Raw genomic sequence first — 24,754 nt, 5'->3', positions numbered from 1 at the left:
CATGATAAATAATCCATTTTAGAGAGGTGGAGGACATTTTCACGAGCAAGAATTTGACCAACGGGAATATTTGACTGGATAACAGTCTCACGAAGCGTCCAATTTGGATTAGAAATAATGAAATTCACTTTCTCCGTTGTCTTGTAAAGTCTTCAATGATGGAGTTCGTAGAAATTTATTAAGACACTGGAAAGCAAGCCAAGATTTTTTTTTTTTACTTTATTAAAGATCAAGTCAATAAATAAAAGTATTGGAAATCACCAGGTATGGAGTTCTTTGCATATTTATGATGACATGCTTTGGTCAATATTTCTTTGAGAGGATTTTAGATGTTGAAATTATTCCAGTTAAGAAAAAAAACAAACACTGATAGCCTTCAGAAAGGCATCCCAGCTAGTGATTTGTGGTGCAAAATAACAGAGACTCCTCCCTGAAACTTTCAGCAGGAGTGGAAAAACTTCAGGGTGGCACACTATGAAATGTTTAAAACAACATATGAGAGAAAGCATAACAAAAACTAAGAGGAAGAAAACCGTGTTGGAGAGATAATCCTTCGAGACTTTCGAGATTTAAACATCAACAAGAAGGTTTATTTTACCGTAACCCAGTATGTGTTTTGGTTTGGTTGCTATTTTGGGGATTTTCGTCTTTACAAACTACAGTAATATAAAGTCTAGGATGTAAAACCCAATTATCTTTTGTCCCGGGCTTTAACTAGGCTAATTTCTTGGCGGAAAGTTGACTAGCATCTCCTCATTTGATCACCTTCACAGGCAGGAAAAGACGTTAGCTTGGTGTTAGCGTGCGAGAACTGCGAGAAACTACAACTTTAGGTGTGAACTGTTTAGTTTTAGAAGGAAAAGATGAATATTTGCGAGGGAGTGTTAAAAGGTTATGCTTACTTAACCATTTATTTATTGGTCATACAATCTTCCACCGATATGTGTTGCTTCGGTAAGTCGAAACAAACAAATGCGTCCAGAAGCGAGAATGTTTTTAATGTTAGCAGCCAAAATTCTGGACTTTAATGGGCTAAAGCGACAGCTTGCTTCTCCACACAAAACGCTAACGCCGTTATTGAGGTGTTCATGCCTGTTCAAAACCTATCCTCGTTGAGTTTTTGGAGGGTTTTGTTGTCACCGTTTTCTGAAAAAACAATGGACTCCCTATCTGGACTTCCTATTCACACTATTTTCAATGGAAAGGTTTCGTAACACCAGATACTGGCACAATGCAAGCGCTCAGATTGGCTTGAAATTGTGTTATTCCAACACAAACAACAGATGGATTTCTGTGGCTGTGCAGCGACTGCATAAAACAAACAGTGAAACCTCCAGTATTATGACTGTGAAAACAGGCAACAAAGTCATTAGTGTTCATTACATTGATGTGTATTTCAGCATAAATCTCTTCTTTTAAGATGTGAGCACAAAGCCATTACAGACAGATTTACATATATTACTTCTATTTACAGATATTCAAGAGCCTTTTATTTACAAAAATACATTAGGCGACACTTCCAGAACAAATACTTACATGCACACACACACACCCCCCCACACACACACACATAAAGTAATGTATATACAACTTTGATTAATTACACATTTGTTGGACTCCGTGGTTGTGGTCTGACGGCCGTTAGAATGCCGTAAATCATATTAAAGTGCAGGAAATTCTTTTTGTCTTGTGCGCAAACAAAGCCAAAAACACAGAACCCCCAACAGCGCAGGATGTCAGAAAAAAAAAAAAAACTCGGGAAGTGAGCTGACGTGTTTTGTGAGGAATGTGTGAGCTTCTCCTTGACATTCTGTGAAAGTCATGGGAACGGTGCGCAAAGGGTGGGTCGCCATCCGAGAGCGGTCCGTGTCCCCCGCCGGCTCCGGGTGTTTCTGCCATTATTTGAGAGAGGAGAGTATAATGTTCAAATCTTTTTCTTTTCCTGTTAATGCTTTCATGTTCGGTCAAAGGGTTGGCTTTAGTCACATTTTTACATAAACCGCTGAAAGACAGAGACAGAGAGAGAGAGAAAAGGCGAAAACAAAATGGAAATTCAAACACAAAGGATGCTGTGGCTTCCTCGGTTACTTAGAGACCAGAGGGCTGTTTTTACCCATGAACACCTTGAGGCCACAGTGACTTTTAATCTCTATGAACACTCAGAAAGGGAAGAGACGCAGTGACACATCGAGAATAGCTGAATGATTTTGCGGGAGGGGAGACTAAGAATAGGGCAGCACATTACTGTAAAAATTGTCTCCGTTTGGACACAAGCATAAAAAAACCTGTATGCTCAGCCCTTAGGTCGAATGTTTTTAATATTTCCAATCGGCCACTTGAATGTCAGGATGTAATTTTACAAGATGGCTGCCATCTGAGTCTTTTAAATCAACTACTGCCATAAAATGTTACCCATTTTCATGACTTCAATAAACTTTGTGTCACATTTTGGACTTTGGTCATACAGCTTTAAAGTAACAACATGTGGCAAGTTTATAGCGCCACATTGTATTCAACTGTGATCAACCGCAGTCACCGCTGTGTTCTTGGTAGTTTTAGTGCAAAAAGAAATTTTCTTTGAGCGCCATGTCGACCATCTTGAACTTTTCAGTGGCTAACATTTTCTCCTTTTTCAATGCATCAAGCTCCCTCGGGAATATCTGTGCCCCAGCTAGGTTCTTGTGACAGCATGCGAAAGATTTAGCTGAAATATTCAATTATCTGCTGCATCAGAATGTTTACAGGTGGGATGAAGTGGTGTTGCAAAAACTACATCCCCTCCTTTCGCAATGCACTTATGATGTATACATATTAGAATGTTTATAAACCAGATTTAGTATGCACATGGGACTGAGCAAAAAGCTCATATATATATTTATATTCTTATTAACATTGTTCATCTCCTTTTTCACCATACAGAAGGCTTTCTTGTCCCTTAGGATTTCTCAGTCTTTGAGCTGAGTTTCTTGGTGCGGCCGGCTGTTTCACTCCATCTGTGCTGACGTTTTCGGGGAGTTGTCCAGCTCCCTCCAGTTGCCGGTGCTGCCTGTCGGGCTCCGATTGGTGATCCTGGTCAGCAGCGTGGTCCTGCGGACGCTGCTGTCCGAGTCCTCCTTGTAGTCGCTGCTCAGCTTGCAGCAGCAGGAGAAGCAGTGCACGAAATCCTGCAGGAGGTGGCCGCTGAAGATCATGTAGATCCATGGGTTGCAGCAGCTGTTGAGACTGGCGAGGAGCGCAGACAGAGTCACCGCTGTGTTCTCAGAATCTGCAGGACAGACAGCGAGGGCAGGAGGGGAGGAGTGATTAATCCACGAAACATCTGGGATATGCAGAAGTCTCCCTGTAAGTGAAGTTCATCTGGTGCCACATGGTGGGAGGTGTTGTAGAAATAACAGGCTGCAACATGCATTGTGATACATTACATTTTATTTTTCACTCTGCATTTACGGGCTCCTAACCCTGTAAATGGCAATGATACAGTTAAATGTATTTATTTTTTCTTTAGAATTAAAGTCCTTTAAAAAAAAAAATTAACACTAAATTTTATGGTACTTAGGGAATCAACTTCAACTTGTATAGAAATATCCTTTATTGACTCAATGGGGAAATTCAGGTGTATCAACTGTTTATTCACACAAGGATTGAAAATGTTTTAAAAGAAAGAATGAGAGACTACAAAGCAAGAGAAAAATGACAAATTTATACTCTTATAAAAATAAATGTTCTTCTGAGTGGAGAAATTAACCACATCAGCTGATTTTTGGTGTAAATGTAGTTTGAATTCATTAACTCAGACTATCAGGTTATACCTTCTAATGTAAATTCTTTTCCTTTTACTAATTTGAAGTTACATCACTAGAACATTACCTGAATAAAACTACTTAAATTTTGTTCTGATTTTTTCAGACCTAGATGATCATTACCTCCCTTCCCCCATCTGGCCTTCCAGACAAATCTTCAAATTCTTAGAATTTGACGCATCACATGCACTCATGCTGGTTGGGCACCGAACCGGCTTCAGCCCAGAGCCCCCACTACGTCTTAGATTCGGCCCTGTAAACCTAATCCCACGAATTTAAAACTTAACAAAAAAGTATTTAAAAAAACAATGACTCGGATCTAACACTTATATGTGAAATAATAATGATTAGTATCATTATTATGTGTTAAACTCATTTGGTCATTTCAATACAATCAATCAATAAATAACTGAAGCATAAAATAATTATTCAAACTTGGATTTTATTATGTATTATAGCCATATAATTGTGATTCCTTTTCTTTTTCTTTTTTTTTTTTTTTTGGACCGACCAGCTTGACTCAAAAATCATGACAAGCTGCAACCAATTTATCATTAAATTATTTTTCTTAAAGATTACACTGATTTAATACACTATGCCTTTGAGATACTGATTTTAATTAGTTATATTCACATTTAATCATTAAATTGTGCATTTTACGAGTAACTTTACGATTGAACTAATTTAGAACATCTATTAATTATAATTATTAAATTATTATTTAAAAAAAAATACACTAAGTTGTGGGCCTGAATGGTATTGTTGAAAGATTCATCACACTCCGATGAATCATCTTTAACAATGTACGCGCATTCGTTTTGTCGCACTTTTTTCTTTTCTTTTCTTTTTTTCTTTTTGCGCCGTTTTCCTGAGTATTTCGGCGCGTAAAACGCTGCGCGCGATCGGACTTTTCCGAGCGCAGTCCGGAACAGAAATTCCTCCCCGCCGAGTTTTTGACTCACCGTCCCACTGGAAGCTTCGGTCCCACACCGACCACATCTGCACCGTGAAAAACGGCGCCCAGCAGACGATGTACGCCACCACGATCACAAACGTCATCTTGACCGTCCTGAGCTTCGCCCTGGAGATCACCATGATGCTGCTGACCGACGACTTCCCGATCATGCCGCTCTTGCCCGCCGCCCCGGCCGCCGTCTTCTTCTTCTTGTACTTGATGTTCCTCCAGATGGTGCGGCAGATGAAGCCGTAGCACAGGATGAGGATGACCACCGGCACCAGGAAGATGCCCACGGTCATCCAGGTGACGTACGCCTTGGAGCCCCACGGCTCCACGAAGTGCGCCCAGCAGTCGTACACCTCGGAACCGTTCTTGATCTCGCTCAGGGAGAAGATGAAGTACTGCGGGACGCTCAGCACCAGGCTGCACATCCACGTGGAGACGATCATCACGTAGGAGCGCTTGGTGGGCTGCTGGAGGGTCTTCAGCGGGTGGCAGATGGCGATGTAGCGGTCCAGGGTCATCATCACCATCATGTAGGTGGAGGCGAACATGCCCATCACCTGGAGGTGCTTCACCACGCGGCAGAGGAAGTCCGAGCCGTAGAAGCGGAAGGTGATCTCCCAGCAGAGCTGCGGCAGCACCTGGAAGAAGGCGACCACCAGGTCGGCCAGGCTCAGGTGCTTGATGAACAAATGCATGCGGGACGTCTTCTTCTTGGTGTTGTACATGGCCAGCAGCACGCTCACGTTCCCGACCACGGCCACGACGAAGGTGATGCTTAGGACCATGATCTCGATCTGGGCCACGTCCTCGTTGCGCGCGAACGGGTCGGATCCGTTCGCGTGGGGGGTGCCGTTCGAAGGGGTTCCCATCGTCGGGTCTCCGGCGAGGCTGAGAGCGAGCAGGGACTGGTTGCCTCCGCTCAGGAGAGGCGCGTCGGATGGAGTGCGCATGGTGGCACTGCCCCTCCGTGCGCCCTCTGCAGACCCGTTACCGGAGGGGCCGCGAGGCGCCTCTCTGGTCCGTATATGGAGCTACCTGTTGCTCACACGGGGTTGAGGGGGCGGAACGCGGCGCTGTGTGGCTGCTGGCCGCCGCAGTGGCTTTTTAAAGTCGAGTCAGATTTCAGTGCGTAAAAAAAACGCATGCGCTTAAAACAACAACAAACACATCCTCTCCAAGGAGGGAGAAGTCAGCCCTCCTTAAACTGGTGATTACATAAACAACAATAATTTGAACTGAAGTGAGATTCATCATGAACGATTAAAATAGATGAATTTAATTGGAATGGCTTCACTTGGATCTTCCAGCTGCTTTTACGCAATTTGCGCAGCAGCAGCAGATAATTCCATCTGGAGAACTGCTGTGAAATTACTAATTTCAAATATAAGTGTTATTTTAAAAGCTCAAACCTCACACGAAAGCACATTATGTACATATTAGAAATCAATCAATAAATAAACAAATAAATAACCTGTTCCCCAGGATTCACCCACTGAAGATTTTTGACTCTTGAACTTTTTCCACATTTTCTGACGTTACAACTGTGTGTTTTATGGATTTATTTCTTCTTGTGTAACCAGGAAGTAAAACGACAGTGACGTCCACAGGCACCACAGCATGACGCTGCCTCCTCTGTGGCTCATTGAGTTGACATGTTCTGCTATTATTCTGCCACAAATATTTTTTTCTGCATTTCACCCAAAAGCTCCCCAATGCATGGAGGTTTGTGTGTCGCCCTTTTGCATTTTCACCAAATATGCAACGCAATAGGTTTTTGAGTTGGGCAGTTACCCAGGGGGTCATCGGAAAAGACTCAGGGAGCCCAAGACTTAGAAAATATAAAACATGTCCCACACGGACCAGTGGACAAATTGATCTTCTCTTATGGTTGCTAGTATTTTACATGAGCAGAGCTCGTCCACATCCACATTAAGAGACGCGTCTCATCCTTTGCACCAGAGGAGTTCAGGCTCCTCCCATCTGAAAGGTGATTATTTGTGATCCTCAGATGCAAAACCAAGAGATATCAGAGCAGGTTTCCTTTTTTTCGTCATAAGCTTCCAAAGTTTGATTTAGAGTAGTCTCAAGCAAGGCTCGGTGCAAACCTCAGACTGTTTACCCCGAGTGAGCTGAAACGTGAAGCAGAACTGAGCCCTCAGTCTGCAAGCAGTTAGTTTTAACGATGTTCAAATGAGCTGACTTGTTTCTTTGTTTGTAAATGTCTGCAACGCTGCAGCACATTTAATTCCCCCCTAATGATGCTCAGCTTAGAGTTCGAGTTGTCGGCCACCGGTTTTGTTTGTGGTTGAAAATGTTACAACTAATCCAGGAGAAGAAAGAAAATAGGCACCTTGTGGGTGTAATTTCATAAGTTAATGAAGTACATTTTTTGATAACATGTTGAAGTGGTTTTGTTTTGATATTTGGACAAGTCCAAAACATATACCAGAAAGCTTAATGCATCACAATTGATACGCGCAATATGACCGTATGTTCAATAAAACATTCAATGATATTCTAAGTTTGACAACTCTATAAAAATTAATTTCTTTTAGTAACAGTTTCTTACATTTAATTTGGTACAATAGTAATTTTTTTTATGTTTTTTGAGCAAAGTTACCACTTCCCACCCACAATACTCAACGCAGGACAAATTGAACATTTTTAAAGAGATAGCAACATGATGTAAGCAAATTAAAGACAACAAACTCATGCTGTCTAAAGTGTCTTTTACTCACAATTGGATTTTTGAACAGCAAACTCAATTACGATATTATTATATTACTATATTCATAACTATATTGGTTAATATAGTTATGTTCTATTGAAATATCTCTTTAAGTCCAAAACGGTTTCGATGGCATGATAAATTCAGTTTTCAAGGTTTTTACGTAATAGACTTTTTTAGAGAGGAATAATGTTGTAACAGCAGTATTTTATGATGTCTGCCATTATCAAAAATCCACACATAAAACTTAGCTAGGCTAAGAGGGAGATTTTATAGGAGCTTGATTCCAATAAAAGCTAAAAGACAGACTTCACTGGAAAAACAAAAAACAAAGTGAAGTGACGGCGGAGGCAACAAATTCAAAAGCGATGAGAATTCATTCGAAGCGACGCCTCCGTCCCGCTTCACTCCCGGAGAAATGTTCCTGTTTTTTGTCCTCGTCAAAAGCAATGAAACTGAATTTCCGTCCATGCCTGCGCCATCGTCTTGTTTGACCCGTGAAGGAGGAGATGAGCAGAATTTGGTTTATGGCGTTCCTGACATCCGCTTAAATTCCCCTATTTCTGCTGATGAAACACAGACCTCGTAGCAGAGCTGCTTCAACAATCAGATTATTTGTCAAATCAGTCAATCGAATTGTGACACTGATGTTGTTACGCACTGAAAATAAAGGACTTTGATTTACGATACTGGAGTGTAGTTTTGTGTTTAGTTTCTTTCTTTTTCATTCTTTGTGCATGTGTTTTAGTTTATTAGTGTTGGTCCTTTTCCCCTTTAGTTGTTGTACACTTCTCCATCTTCCCTCATGTTTCTTAACCTCCTCCCGTCAACCAGCCAGTTTGCTCCCAGCTCTTCAGCCATTTTCCACTGAATTCTTCTGTCGCCTCATGATAATTTCTTCATTTCTCATGGAAACCAGGTGATGCAAACCCGGTTATCCCCGGTAACATTAACTGTTTATCATTCTAGTCATACAATAAACGATGCTTACTTGTGGGGCCCTGAGCAGCTGCTCTGTTTGCTTATGCCTTGGGCCGGCCCCATCACAATGTAATACGTTGACTTAAAAATCAACTGGAACTAGTAAAACTACACTAAAACTAATATTTAACTAATAACTAATAATAAATGATCAAAACTAATGAAAACAAACTGAATTAGACCAAATAAAAAAGTCACAACAAAAGAAAACTAGACTATAGTCACAACCAAAAAAATCTTATTTTTTAATAAGAATATTAAAAAAGAATATTTTTAATATTCAGCAGTCAGCAGATCAGCAGTCTTGACATCAAGACTGTCAAGCAGACATAGGAGGAATCAACGTCAGGCTTGTGGCATTAAATAAATAAGTAAAAACTGTTTCTGGAAATTTGCAAAGTAGCCAACAATTCTTATGTGGTACAGTTAGTTTCAGAAAAAAAGTGCAAAATGGTGAAAATCACTCTTATTAGAAAACATTGCTATATATCAACAGTCCACGTTGCCAGTAATGCATCTGGTGGAGAGATAAGAGCAGAAAGTGTCAAAGTTAAGGGAGAACACATAACTTGTGTGTATTCCTCAGTGAAGACACCAAACAAGCTCAAGAGACCAAAACACCACCATCACTGTATCCTATCGCAATGCCTGCACGTTTCTTGTCCACGGTTCTGTTACTGCACAATAACCAAATGTCACAGTTTCCATCCCTAAAGCAAACCACTGCCACCCGGCTGCTGCTTACAGAAACGTCCCGTTTTACACCTACTAAAAGGGTGTAATTAAAGCTCTTGTGGGTCTTTTAATGGAATTTAATTTATTTGATTAGGACAGTGCACGTGTTAATCAAATTTACCTCAATTCACGGCAGTGTAAAACACGCAGGAGTTAGCACGACCGCTAAATATTTGTTCCGAGAGAAGTTGGAGCAAAAATCTGTTCTTAGGCCGGCTGCAGGCTTTTATTCGCCTTTTACATTTTTCCAGACTCCAGTTTGGAAAATGGAATAAAGTCCATTCCGCCATCTAAATGCTCTGCGTAAAGCTGCCTTCTGCATGTTCCCCACTGACAACTTTTACAAAATGTTTCTGATTATTTTCCACCAAATCTCTATGACCACAGCGCATTTAATAGCAAACAATCATCAAATCTATCCAGACTGCAGCACATATAGACCCGAAAACATTGTCCTCCAGGTAAGGGATGGTTACTGTTTACTTCAGGACAAATTGTGACAAACCCACTGAATTGATTTACAATTCATATCAATTGAATAAGTGTGCGCCAGACGTTCAAACCCCTGCAAACCGGTGGTTTGAGCCCCAGTTTGCCGTGAGACACTGGTACTAATTAAGGTCAGACATATTTTCTTCCTTTTAGATCTATTAATAAATCTTTCCAGACTAGATTAGCATATCTAAAAACAAACCACCAGTGACTTGCTTTTACAATTTCACGTGTTTCACGTTATCGCATGCTAAAACATGAGCAAATCCCACTGAAATGAATCACTTTGCAGTAGAAACGAGGCGCTGAGGGCACCGACAAACATGTCTGTGTTTCTGCCCCTGACTAAACAGAGCGGCAGAATGCTCAGTAGAGCGGCGCTCTCTCTCACGGTACACTCTATGTCATGTTTATCTAACAAACTTTAATTCATCTGAAGAATCTCCACTCTGGACAGGGTTGGCCTTCTGCACTGCCTGGCTAATGTCTTCGGCGATGCACGGATTACAAAACACCAACAGGTGCGACTGGACTTTCTGGATTTACATCCCGACTCTGACGCAAGTGCAGAGAAAGGGGTGGAAGAAAAAAAAAAATACAAAAACGGACACTTTAAAGTCAGGGGTGTACACTTCTTCTGATTTACAAAGTTCTGTAAAATCGTTTTCTCTGTCCTGCAACCGAGGGCCTTGTGTCAAACATGTGAGAAAGACTGAAGCAATCCGATCATAAACCTAGTCAATAAAGAAATTATTCAACGGATTCGATCAGTCGTTAGAGCAATGTGTTGCGTCAACTTGTGGCAAATGTGTGATGACGAACCCAGTTCAGAGTTCCTTCTCACCAGGTAACTGAAACGCAGCACAAATATTTTTTTGTGTGTGTGTTATCAGGACAGTGTGGAGTAAAAAAGGAAAAAAAAAAAAGATGTTTTTACTTTTGGTTGGAAAAAAATGTCCAGTGCCCTGGATCTCAAGCTCCGGTTGTCAAAAACTGACAACAACAGAGAAATTATGACTTAGCAATGGGAACATTTTATTCGTTCTTATCACGTTATTATGAATAGCAATGTTGTTGCTTTGATATGAAACCAGCCCTTCAGAGTATAAGTCCAAAGACGGGCACTTCTTCTTCTTCTTCTTCTTCTCCTCCTCCTCTTAAAACACCCGACTCGCGCCGCAGGTTACTTCTGCAAAGGCAAACAGAACATACATCACGGTCTCTGGATTCTCAATTAGTCATCGAGATGCAGGAGACCATTTCCCCTGGCCAACGCAGACATTTGCTGGTCCTGTGTTCTGACCTGAGGTTCTGCTCTCGCACGAACATGGGAGTCTGAGCCTCTCTTATGCAACATCCCTTGGCCGGTAGAGTCACATTTTCAGACTTTCACATTTCGCTGCACGTTTGTGCACTCTATCCTCTCACAAGAAAGCGTCTTGCATCCCGCTTGCTAATGCATGAGGGTGCAGTATTTATTACCTCTCGCACCTTCTCCTCAGCTGTAAAACTAAACTCATCAGTTACTTTTTTGGGTTTTTTTTGTCCGTAATCGCCATCCTCTGTTTCTGCGCAGTTGGCTTGCTTTCAGCCATTGACAGATCCAGCTGTTGCCCTCTATCCTCGTGGTTTGCTACTTGTTTTTGTTGGTTATCGGCGGTGCCTGCCTCACGCCCGCCTCTGGACTCAACTCAAAAAAACACCATGTGACGATAAGGAGGCCGTTAACCCTGAACAGATGTCTTCCTTTAAGACCGCTAAACAAAACACTAATGTAAGCCGGGGGATGTCTTTTCAAAACACTAAATTAAATTCAGCATTTGCAAGTTTTTGTTTTGCTTGGATATTAGGAGGAGTATGACAAGAGGGCGCTGATAAGACGGACGCGTTTTCCCCATCGCCAGGTACATCTCGTGTCAGACAGAGTTCAGGACAGGATACCACCCACATGGGAAACCTACAGAGCACTTAAGCTAATTTAGTTATCAAGAAAACAAATCAGTAATCTAAATTGTGCTTTTTAAATCGACCGTCTGATGAATCTCACTTGACCCTGGAGCCACCGCCGACAGTCACGGTTATTAGCACCCTTCCTCCCCTTCCTTGCAAACATATTTTCTGTCTGATCGCATTGTTTGCTCTTTCCTCCACGTCTTTTTCGAGAGACGTTTTTTTTGAAAGACGAGGCTGCTGGAACCCGTCCAGCTATTTGTGGAGTGAAGAAAACTCTCAAACCCAAACCACTGTCCCTCACTGCTGATTTGACACTTTGTTTACTTGAATTTGACTTTTTCAGTTTTCCAGCCATTCTTGTTTTAAGCTGATTGAAAAATCAGCCCTGAGTAGTCATCTGCTAATGCCTTCACGACCGCTGAGAAAGTAACTTGCGGCGTAAACATCTCGCCGAGATATTTCTGTGAAGGCGGACGAGCCGGGTGGACGGGCGTCCCTGTGAGTGGGTTTTTTTGGGGGTTTGTTTTTGGTGAGCGTGTGACATGCGTGCATCTGGCTTGTTTCTGCTCGGCTAAGCATCCTGTACTTAGAGCTTATGGGAATCTGGGAGGCATCGGCGCAGCTCATCATCTATCAGGAGAGTAGACAGCAATGTTCTCACCACTGGTCCTTTGAATCCATACTCTATGACCCAATAACAACAACCCTCTGGGGGGGAGACCAGGCCTCACTCCTGCTTCAATTGGCACGGATGCAAGATTTAAAAAAAAAACAAAAAAAAACCTCTTTGTTTGATTAAAACTATTTAAAGATTCCTCTCTCTCCCACTCCTCTCTACTATTTATTTTTCTGGCTGCGCCAATGTTTTTTATTTATTTATTTTTTTAATCTTGCAAAGAAGGACAGAGGGTTGGAGCTGAAGTAACCAGCAGCTTATATATCATGTCCTTTTTAAGCGATGTTTACGTTCTCACATTCGCTAATCTTCAGGACGCAGATGACGAGTCCATGCATCCCCACGCGATCACGGGCCGCACAGGAACCCAGCGGCAGCGTTTGTGTGTGTATTCCTGAAGAGAAACGCCGCAGAGTCTAATGGATATTAATTAATTGGCCTGAGTGTTGGATTGGGAGTAGAGCTGACCGGACCAAATCTGGCGAGAAATGATAATAAAGGATTAATTCAGCTCAATTTTATTTAATTATGTAGAGCCAATTCACAATAAAAGATTGTTTTGAGGCACTTTACAAAAATAAAAATGAAAACATTCAATTCAAGCATACATGCATTCTAATTGATCCTAGTTATCACACTGTATAGCATGCTCAATTTGTTGTCCAACAGGATTACTTTACATCTAAAGGAGTCATTGACCTGCAGCACTCCCTCTTCCTGGTCAGATATCAGAATTCAATTGTTAACTGCATCCTTTTCAATGCCATCAAAAATTACGAGAGACGACTCCTCTTATGAGCGTTCATTTGTAAGGTTTATTCTTTACTTGTGTAAAGTCCTGGCAGTCAATCAAACCCACCACCAGCAGGCGTTATAATTACGTTGAGGCTCACTTCGACACCTCCAAACACAACATGTTACGTAACATGTTTCTGCAGAAGGCATTTTGCTTGTCTATGGCGACTGGAAAGCTCAATAATCTTCCAGTTCATGACAGGCTCAGCCATGATGGTTGACGAGTTGTTCTGTAATAAACAATTTCAGGTCGAGTTTAGGTCAGAATCTTATGTTATAACAACACAAGTGTTCCCAAATATGTTTCAGAGCTGATTTCTGGAGGGATTAAAGCAGGCAGCAATTACTTTCTGCAGAGGTTTTGTTACTAACTCTGTTTGAAAACGTATCAGAAGTGATTAAAACCGGCTCGCATGCTACAACACCAACCAGATTTAACGGAAGCCAATGTTCACCGATCGTCAGAATGACGTCAAAGCTTAATGATGGCTGTACAAACCTGTGTTTACTCTACAAGAAAATATCGGAGAAAATCAATAATTAATTCAAAAAGGTGAATGATGTGCAGCACAGACTTCTGACTCCATGGAGAGTATGAAAGTGTCCACCAGCTTTTCGATGCGTCTCTCATCCTACACACTTGACTGAAATGGTGATGCTGCCTCACTAGCATCCAGGCCTGCTGCATGTAAGACACACGGTATTTCACATGGAGTTAATATTATATTTCAGAACCATGTTGTTTTTTTTTTCTGTGCTGTTTGTTCTGTCCCCTTAAAGCTCCCCCTCCCCTCTTCCTCGACGCTCAAATCGTTGCCACCTGTTCCTCTTCGGTTTCTGTCTGTAATTTGCTATTTCTGCTTCTTCCCTGGAAGCCATGCAGATATCTTGTTTTCCTGTTTGGATCACTGTGTTTGTCCTGGACTTCTTCCTCCTGTGTTTGTGGGAAAGAACGTTTTAAGTACTTCCAACTTTACCCTTATGGGACGATTTTTATTCCAGATGAGTCAATTTTCTAACTTTTTTAGATTATTTCTGCTCTTCTGGCTGCAACACTCACTGTGGCCTTGATGAAGCAGCAAGGCCTGTTTGCTGGAGTTTTGCAATGTTCTCCCTTTGGTTCTCTTCCGTCCATCCATCCATTTTCTGACACCCTTGTCCCTGGGGGGTCAGGAGGTGCTGGTGCCTATCTCCAGGTGAGAGGCGGGGTTCATCCCGGACGGGTCGCCAGTCTGTCGCAGGGCAACACAGAAACAAACAGGACAAACGACCATGCACACACACACACACAAACACACACACACACACACACACACACGTTCTCACCTAGGGAGAATTTAGAGAGACCAATTAACCTGACAGTCATGTTTTTGGACTGGGGGAAGAAGCTGTCTGGGAGAACATACAAACTCCGTGCAGAAAATCCAACCCAGGACCTTCTTGGGCACTCCAAATTTATCCCGCAGTTTAAAAATGTTCATGTTAGATGAATTGGCCACTCTAAATTTCAGGCATGGCTGTTTGCCCTGCACAGTAAAAAGGCTGGAGTAGAAGGTTCACCCTGCCCCCTAACACACAGGAAACCTTTTACTGTTACTCAGATGCATGAAATGCTCTGAAATTACCTCGCACACGGAGGCAGCAAAAAGCAACGGGAGCAATTACATGGTTACATTTTGCTTAAAATCAACAGAGAGAGAAAAGTTAGGACTGGATTACTAAGCATCCAAGGTTTTTTCGCTTCTTTTTTTTTAATGAAGGGTGACTGTTCATGGCGCAGACGGAATGCTCTAATGCACACCATTAGTGGAGTTTTCAAAAAGCTCCATCAATGGTGTCACTCTGTACCACTCTGCATTGGTAACGAGGCATCACCATTTTCTGAATCACTGATCCAAAATGATGTACAGGACAAAGTGTGCCACATAGTCATGATAGACTGCTGCCACCTGAGGAAGTGGAGATGTGCTGCTTACATGATGTTATGGAAATTATGGATTATTGTCCATTTATATGTATGTTGTCCTGGCTGTGATGTTCTTTTGGGCCTCTTTCCTCTTTAAATCCAAAATAAGTTGCCGGTGGCCAAACTCGCACGTGCAAACAGCTGCAAACAAACGCAATTGTTCAACTGTACATCTTTGAAAAGCAGAGGTGGAGACTCTTGGACAGCCAACCAGAACACAGCAAGTGTGTTTCTGGATGGTAGGTCGACAGAGAAACACTTGTCTTTTCCAGCAGCCATTGTACATCGCATATAGCGGGAAAACCTGCTGACTAAACATGCCGGAGCTCCAACTGGGTTGCTAGGTGACAGGCTGGGCTTCACTCGGGTTGCTAGCGCCTGCTGATTTGTGACGTTACATTCTGGGTTTGTTTTTTTTAAGTGTTTGTGCTGTTTTCAGAAGCAGTTAGGACTCAAATGCAAGTACAAAATATGCAAACATGTGAATTTTGCATATTACGTCTCCTCTGAAATCCTCCCATCTCCTGCTCAGATAAATGACTAATTTGATAATGAGAACAATTTGCTGAATCAGAAAAACGATTAAAATAACAAAATTGCTCCATTGAAATAATAAAGTGGAGTGGTTTTGCAAAAAAAAAAAAAAATCGGATGTTTTTGCTCATTCGTCACATTGTATGTTTCAAGTCATTAACCAGATTTTTTAAAAAAGCTGTCTGGAAATTAATTAATTTATAAAAAGAAAAATAGAAACATGTCATCTAAAACCAAAAAAAAGTCCGTTTGGAAATGGGTCCGAAGCCATTTCTGAGACTTTTGGACACCAAAAAAAAACCATAAAACGTGAAGACCATAAAAGCGGGAAGCCACAAAACAATGCAGAGCAACATTTAAGACCTTGAAGGTCTTATTTGCCTCAGTGTTCATGATTTGACAATAAAAAAGAGATTCTGGGCAAAAATAGCCTCCATGCGAGAGTGCCAAAGCCAAAACCACTACTGACCAAAAAGAACATATCGCCTGTCTCAGATTCACCAAGAAACATTTTGATGATCCGCATGACTTTTGGGAAAATATTTCGTAGACTGACTGAACAAAATGTTTTGGAAAGAGTGTTTCAAATTCCGGACTTAAGTCATACTTGAGTATGACTTCAAACGTACTGTTCATACTTAAAAGCCCCCGAAATGTGGCTGAAATAAAGCGTTTCTTGGCCATTTATAGACTGCTTTTCATATTTACTCAAGTTATCTTTATCCAATATTAAAATTAGCACCGAGATATGGAGTATTTGACCCTAGTTTTAGCGCAGTGGCAGATGTCACGGTCGGACATAGGGGAAGCCACTGTCCCATCAGACCGTCAGTTCCCAAAACCACACACACAAAAAAAACCTTGTAAAAGTGCACGCGAGGTCAGTACGACCCCGATGGGCCATGCGCAGAGCGAAAAGCTCATCAGGACCAAATGAAGCCCAAAAGAAAAGTTTAGCATGACCAAAAAAGGAAAAACAGATGAAATCTATTCAGAGGCAAAACAGTTTTTTTTTTTTTACAGCATTGAATTACAGATGAATGAATGAATCCTTAAAAATGGATCACAGCTGGTGTAACTTTCCACGTGTCGGACTGCCAGAATACACACACACAATGAAAACTACGTCTTCAACATTGCATGTGTTCCTAAATCCCTTTCATTCTGCCTGCAGTAGAATGACTGGGACTGAGGGAGACATGTTGTTTTAAGTTAATAAAAATGTAAACATTGCTCCGAGGCGTGTCGGGTCTCTGGTCTCCTGCTGCGGAAGCATCAGGAGCTGAAGTCCCTCTGGCTACATGACGGCTGCTCTGTTCACTGGGTCCAGTCCTGATTGTGGGCCGTGCACAAACATTTTGATGCAACACTAGAGATCTTGCTGAAGGTAGTAGAGATGTGGTACATTTCATCATGATCCGAATGAGTTTATGGTTTTGACTTTGCACTTTTATTGTTATCCTACCATTTGTCACCGACGTCTTTCCACTTTAGTACGCTTCTTAGAACATTTTTTAGTTTTTCTTCCCTGTGCATTTTTGTCTGTCGCAGTGAGAACATTTTGTGTTCAGTTTAATCCTTTGTTATTCATCCACTTCACAGTCGTGTGCAACTTTGTGTTGATCTATCTCATAAAAATGTACATTGAAGGTTGTGACTTTACATAATGTGTAAAAAGAAGAAGGAAAACGCTTTGCTATCCGTCTGTGCTGATGTTTCCTCTTGGTTTTTTTGCACTTGTCCTTTTGCCTGTGATTTTTACTGCTGAGAGGTCAGCCTGCCTTCATGACGGAATTTGGATTTTCCAGATCAAAAAATGTTGCATCTTACTTTTTTATTTTGTGCAAGGAGAAAAAGGAAAGGAAATCCAACAAGCAACATTGACCCGGCACGTTGACCATGCTCTGACTTTCACACATATGCTGAGCATATGAAGTGTAAGAGGGAGGTACATCCAGTAACCGTATGCTGACTTTGTTTTTAATATTTATATATATATAAATCACTTAGATCCACTGTTGCAGCAATTTACATTTAAGAGTTTTTGAGGATGCCTCCACTGACATTTTTTCTTCTTCTTCATTTTTTTTTTTTTATAATCTCCACACTTTCCAGCTAACTGGGTTTGGAACTGTGGGAAAATATGTTCACAGCAAAGTCTGATAGGTCAAAGTTAACATGCCCTGGTGATCTGCCTTTCATCAACAACGAGCCCATGGTGCAGCTCACAGAGGAACGCCGCTTCGCAACACACACACATTTCTGCTTTATGCATGAATACTTCGACTTAAAACACTTTATATTATTTGTTCCTAGTAGAAATTTCATTCAGGAACTTTTTGGTTGCGCAATTCCTCCAACCTCTATTCCCTACTCAAAACACGCACTATGTGCGTCTGATAGACGTTGAGCCTTCATGGTGTCCATAGTTCTCTAGATAAGAGCGTTTAACAAGCAAACGTGTATTTTGCCACCTGGGCAATGCAGAGAGCGGTGAAGAGACACCGAGGGAACCGTATCTGATGGAGGAACACAAATTGTAGTAACACCAGCATTGTCAGTAGTTTCTTCTTCTGTGGATTGTAGGAAGCATCTGTTTTGCGTCATACTAGGAATGAGCTCGGGATCCCCTAACACTAAAGATCCATTTGTTCTGTTTACAAAACAACAGACACTGGTATGTTTCAGAACCATTGCACTCTGAAACCTGTTTTCAATCTGTGCCGTTGTCAGCGAGAACATTCGATGGTTTCATTGCAAACGCAACAAAACTCTTCCGTTTTCACCAGAAATCTTCACGTAAACAGGGCCCCAGTCAGGTCAGGTTGCCTCTCTCTCTCGGTTGTGTGCACTGAAAGACGTTGGACTGGTTCAAAAACTGGGATTGAAAATCTCTTGGCCATCAGGTAATTGTAAAAATGTATGTGTGTGCACTTCATTGTTTTTGCCTCCGAAAAAAAAAAAAAAAAGCTTTGATATTGGCCAATGGCCATGTTGGAAGCGGACTTATTGACGAAGAGGAATTGGATCCTCCTTTTGATCTTTTATTCTTTTGATTTATCATACATTTTCCATCCAACACTCTTTCCTTTAGATGTGTTATTCCAGGCTGTCATTCCAGCTGAATATGAGAGCATTTTTATTCTCTTAAGACAAATCCAGGAGGTGACAGCTAAACTTCAGATCTCTGCCTATTTTCCTTCTTTCAGCCCACACTGTGTATCCCTCCATGTGTCCAGCGCTGGCGGCCGCGACGTCTGCTTCCGAGGCGTTTGTTTGTCTTCGTCAAATCAGCTCATTGATCTGTAGGTTCTGTTTTACCGATTGTCTGCAAAGACGATGTATTGTTATCCATCCATCCGTTGCCCGGAGAGAACATGTCGACTCCATGTAAAAAGACTCCATCCATAGAAAAACACAGAAAACTGTCCAGCTTTGTTTTTCAACCGTTTATTTTCAGTTATCAACAATAAAATAAGATAAAAAAATTAAAACAGGTTTGTGCAAAAAATTCTGTGACTTGAACGATCAGTATTATTCAAGCTAACTAATAGCTAACATAATTAGCTATTAGGTTAGCTAATAAAATAAATTTAAAAAGTCTAAGAATTATTCAAAAACACATATGGTGGTCGGCATGGTTCTCTACGGCGACCGAATGGACACATAATGCGACAGCGTAGCATACAGAGACATACAACTTAATTTTTAAATCGATTCTGGAACATTTTGAATCGAATTCCCAGGGCTTTGAATTGTGATTCTTTGTAAAGGCCTTTTTGGGGGGTTTTCTGCACCTCTAGTAACAAAACTCCCTGTTGGTCTCTCCTTATCAAACACCGACTGACTCTTAAAACTTCCCTCAACATGTCAAGGACTTAAGGAGAAGAGGATGATGGGACTGAAGAGAACCAAAAGTGCACGAAATGTAGAATGCAGCTTGAGGTTTGGCAACCTAAATGCACCGTCTGAATTGTCAGGGCAAGCGTTGATTTATTCTGCAGAACTGCGAGAAAGGTTGTCCAACGTCAGTCAGACGAAACTGAATATGAATCAACAAACATTACTGCATCGAAATGATCTAAATGTTTACATTGGGATGAAGCCAGCTCATGGAGAAGAGAAGCAGTAACTATGAGCTTTGAGTTTTTCATTTCCTCCAGGTACAAAGCTGAGAGTCAGCGGAAAAGTGGGGTGCCGCATCACACGTTGCGATGACATAATTTGAGTTATTAACAGTGTGTGAGCAAACAGAGGAAAGACACGGCGAAATACAAAACAGACTTCATCTCTCCGAGTCGAGGAAAAAACCTGTTTCTGTTCTCGTTAACCTCTGGAAGGTCTTGAGAGCTGTCAGTGGCTCTACTGTAATTCCTCCACATCGCTTCACTGTTTCACGAGGAATTGCTGATTTTCTTCCTCTGTTGCAGCCGCCATGTCGATGGCTGCAGCTCGTCTCGCGCTGCTCGGCTTTTATTTTCTTCGACGCAAGACTTTTCACTTTTGTTTAAAGTCAGACTCAAAGTGAAGTCTGTGAGCTCTCCTGAAGGCCGGGTCTCCTAATAAAACGCCGGTAAAAAAAAAAAAAAAAAGTCGAAGCCCCACGTTTACACCACTTCTGCTCAGCGCGATCTTACGCAGACATGTCGGAAGCGAGGGGGAAAAAATACGGGTGGGAAAACATTCTGTAATGAAATTTTGATTACTGTGTAAATATTTTCAAAATCATACGCAATTACCAGAGGGTCTTATCTCCCCATGCGGCTTTTCTTTCTGTTTGCCAGGAAAGTGCCACGTCTGCTAGTTAGCCTTTCTCAAATAGCTCTCTGAACAGGCACCATAATCACCGAAAAACAACTTTTACATAAAACCCGAGACACTTGAGGGCTTCCATTGAGATTTGTTAGAAGGTGGAACAAACCCGCAAAAAAGTACGCAGTGCACATTTCCCCCGTCTTTTCGGTTTTCGTTGGGTAACGACATGAAACGAGGCAACATTGTATAATTAACATTAGGATCATGTAAAGGTAAAGGTTTGCATGTTGTTATTATGGATACATTTTTATTTTGGTCAATGTCATATCAGACAAGGATGAGTCACTTTAATTCCACAGAGAAACATGGGATTATCATGTGCTGTTTTTTTTTGTTTTTGTCCTTTAAAAACTTTTGTCCAATGACATCCATTGATCTTTTTTTTTTTTTTTTTTTGTGGGGTGTGGCAACAACTGTGAAGTGAAAGGAAGTTCCTTAAACAAGGCCGTTAAAGTTTTTTTTCTGAGCTCTGATGGCAAATACTCAATAGGACAAGGACAGAAAGTTGTGGGAAAGATGTGCAGCAAACGGTGAAGGACAGCCGCATTGAGGACTAGAGCCTTTGTACATAGTGGAACAACACTTCCTATAACTGCTGACCACATTTTTTGCATGCTCCCACAGATATTGTGAATAATCAAATTAGACGTTAGCTTTAAGCCTTTGATGAGAGAAAGTCTCCTTGTCTTCACCCTAATCTTTAGCTCTTTACACAGATTATCAATCAGTCTAAAATCAAGACACTGGTCTGGTCTGCTCCAGAACTTGTTGCCTAGACAGGGTTGTGCCCCACCTGTCATCAAAATACTGCTCCCACCAATTTTTGAAGATTTCCTGCACTGCAGCATCGTGTGCGTTCTGCATGGCGTCTAATCTTTCAAAATGAAGCTAGAAAGTTCAGGGGATTTGCGAGCGGGACTTCAACGCGCCGCCGTCATGGTATCCATTCATCAGTGCCCTGAGCATCTCTGCGATGTTGACTGCAGGGCCTGAAGTGGAATCTTGATCAGTTGTATATCACTTTTCTCTTTTCTGCCTTGTCTTTTTCTTTTTTTTCTGTCACAGTAGAATTGCCTGCTGATAAAGCGGCTGTGTTTACCCAGGAAGCCAGTATGTGGTCAGACCTGTACTGGACAAACCAAAGGGTTGATGTATGGTGATATCGTTACCTCACTTTGTTGACTCAAGTGCTTCGTTGTGCATAGTGCGTCACTTAAGAGTTATGTCACCCTGATAGGCACGATGGGGATAAAGGAAAGCAAAAGCCCAGACACTGCGTGCACCCGGCTAATTTACTACCTACTGTAGCCTATTTCTCATCAGCTTGGGGATGAGAAAGCTGATAATAAAAATGATTGTAATAATTACAGTCGAGGGGTTCAGCGTCAGCGTGCCAAACGTCATGTCATTTGAAAAAGATAAGTCCCGATGCTAATCTTCCTCTCTAGTCGCCATGTCAACACCGTCAACTCAACACAACAATGTCGGATTGGAAAGGTTCCTATTTTCGTCCAAGATCATGGCCCCGATTTCCTTCGAGGGGCTTTATTGTGTTTGTCCTGGTATTCCAGTCTCAAACAATGTGAAAGGGGGAAGCAACGCATGCAATGTGTGGGACTGGATCTGCATTTTTAAGTGTGCAAGTCCTAAGGGAATTGTTTGTTTTTTTGTCCTCTTTTAATTCTTTAACTTTCAAGCCAAATTAGTCAATCCAGACATTCAGGTTCCAAACGGCAACATGGTAATTTTAAATTCTAATTTACTTTCATCAGGAGGATCCGGAGGAGCCGTAACCTCCCAGATAACACTGTAACAACAAAGTCCCTCCAATCACTTTTGTTGTAATTTCACTTCCTTTACTTTCAGGCTCTGTGTTTATGAAAGCGTGAGGTGAACACAATATGATTCATTTTTCACCCCCTGATTTTAATCACTTTTTCTTTTTCTGTTTCTGACGTTGGACCACGATGCTCTGATCTGTCCCGGTCTTTGATCGTTTGACAGAACACGAGAAGCTGTTTCTCCTCCTCGGTTATTAGTCCTACAGGAAAATGCAAAGTGTGCTCCTTCATGTAGCTTCATCTCCGCCACTTGGCTGCAAAGTCTCGTTAAAGAACAATCTAAGCAAAGAGACAGGATGTGAGGTTGGATGCTAATCAAGTAGGTCACCGCTTTGGGTCTGCAGGTTACAACCTCGTTTATGTTCAGAAGTACTTTGGAACAGATTTATTTTGGGCCCCATGCCATCGACACACTGCAAGTTTTTTTTTCTACAGTTTGACTGGGTTTTACAAAATTAGATATTTTCAGGGACATAATGGTAATCAAGTGAAACGTTAATCGTAAGAATCAAAAGTCATTTAAAGAGCCAAAAGTTCCCAAACCTCTGAAAACCTCAGTTATTGCCCATCAACACCATTTACTGGTGCTTTTATTTCACAAACAGATATGAAATGTTCTTGAGCTATTTTACTTTAAGCAGGAAAAAATTTTTGTATTTAGGAGTTAAAGGGAATAGAGAATGCAGAGCAACCATGCTTAGTTATACATCCCTAAACAACATGCTAGGTATTTTAAAATTTAACTTAAGATATTTAACATCCTACAACCGCTAAAATCTGACATCACTCCATTTTTGTTTACGCTCGCCGTCTTCTTTGGAGGTTCTTGTGTTGCTTCCTCCAGTGGTTCTTGGTGCAGCACCACCACAGGAGAGGAGAAGAACAGGTTGCTGAAAGGGTTTGACTCTTTTGAGAAAGAGAACTACATCAGCTGAAAATGTAACAAGTGCTGCTTTTTCGGTCCGCAATCGAACCGAGTCTACCGGACGAACAGGTGTGAAAACATGCCGAAAACAGGCTGTTAGTCAGAGAAGTCCAAATATTGACCATAGTTCATCTATAGCCCAGGCTGGCTGAGGTTTCCACAGCACAGGTTGTACACTGAGCCGAGTTAACAACCTGAGCTAATCCAGTAAGGGAAATAGTCTTGAGGTCTGACAAACTGCCCAAACGTTTCTAACAAACCTGGGAAGGTCACGAGCTGCTCACACTTCAACAGCACAAGGTGGATTAACTCTGAGAGTTGTGTTCACGTAACAAATACACATTTTGAATTATGCTGATGACTTACAATGAGATTTGAGGAATAAGCTACTCTTGCTGTGAACATTGGTAGTAAAAAGAGGACAGAGTGTCTTTCCATGCCTGTGGAAATACTTCTAGTCAAGAACATTGCCAGTGGAGTGGAGATGTTCTACAATCGCTCCTCAGATTCATGAGTTCCTCATTTAGCCGGGACATCGAGTTCTTCTTTAGACTTTCCAGGTTTTCAACAGGAGCTGATGAGTCCAGTAATTCATGAGGCACAAGATTAAAATTCAGAAAGTGTCTACAAGAGTAAACGTGGAGTCCAGTTCATCAGGTGGACAGGATTAACTGCAGGCTCGGCTTCAGAGCTGATGTGACGTGGTGCTTGAGGGGAATGTTTTTCCATCGGGTCTGCTCAAATTGCATAACATTTAGTGAATCAGTGATGTTTAATATTTATCAGTGCTTTATGAACGTACAAGCCGTTTGCCTGTGATGTATGTAACTTGCTAGTTCGACTCTATGAAGCTTACCGGAAACTGCCTGCGCTGTGAACAACCATCCTCCACTGTGAAGAGAGACGAGCCGAGCCGAACAGTAATGCTAATTCAATATTTGGAAGCGTGGCCAAAGTGGGCTTAACTTTGTTAACTTCCTTCATTGCTTAAACTTCCGTCAGACTGCAAGTATAGAACAGGACAGAAGTCAATGTCATTGTTTACAACCTTTACCAGAGGAAAACCAAGCTGATGAGAGAAAGCCCAGGTGGAGAAGTGAAAGGAGATGAGAATCAAGCTGAATTGGGTTGGAAAGAAATGACCAGGCGACCTGTTTACCTAATTGATTGACTCATTTTCTTAAGCCAGAAGTTTAATCCACTTGACCTGAACTTGTTTCTGAAACGCTAATGAATTAGGAGCCTGTACCTGCAGGTTATGGCTGCTGGTAGAGGTTCCAGCCCCCCATAGCGAGCTGGAAGGGACCAAAATGGACGAGTGAGAAAACAAAGGAGTCAACCGGGACCACGCTGGGCAAGAGCTGTGGCATCTCGCTACAAAACAGTCCGAGGTCGACTTCCACACCTACGCAAGTGCAGTCGATGATTTCAGCCAGAACAACGAACCCCCATCTATCGCATACCTAGCGCCACTGCTTTGCCTCCGCTACGCCAGTGGGCAGACTGGGAGAATGGCAGCTACACTAATCAAACCTGTTTCGGTTTTCGG

General features: G+C 41.8%; 1 protein-coding gene across 1 annotated transcript; it reads right to left on the bottom strand.

The window, feature by feature from the left end:
• Nucleotides 1-1,375: 1,375 nt before the first annotated feature.
• Nucleotides 1,376-5,848, bottom strand: avpr1aa (arginine vasopressin receptor 1Aa). Its single transcript, XM_055039908.1, has 2 exons — nt 4,763-5,848; nt 1,376-3,265 (listed from the first exon to the last, which is right to left on the bottom strand). The coding sequence occupies exons 1-2, from the start codon at nt 5,712-5,714 to the stop codon at nt 2,985-2,987; spliced, it is 1,233 nt and encodes a 410-aa protein (XP_054895883.1). The 5' UTR covers nt 5,715-5,848; the 3' UTR covers nt 1,376-2,984.
• Nucleotides 5,849-24,754: the final 18,906 nt, after the last annotated feature.

Source organism: Poeciliopsis prolifica, unplaced genomic scaffold, assembly GCF_027474105.1.
Source record: "Poeciliopsis prolifica strain line A6 unplaced genomic scaffold, Auburn_PproV2 SCAFFOLD001, whole genome shotgun sequence".
NCBI lineage: Eukaryota > Metazoa > Chordata > Actinopteri > Cyprinodontiformes > Poeciliidae > Poeciliopsis > Poeciliopsis prolifica.
This window is presented reverse-complemented; position numbering and strand designations above follow the sequence as displayed.

Coding starts and splice junctions, on each gene's coding strand:
- avpr1aa (XM_055039908.1), bottom strand. CDS start 5,714: ATGCGCACTCCATCCGACGCGCCTCTCCTGAGCGGAGGCAACCAGTCC. Junction 3,266..4,762: donor CCGAAGCTTCCAGTGGGACG/GTGAGTCAAAAA, acceptor TCTGTCCTGCAG/ATTCTGAGAACACAGCGGTG.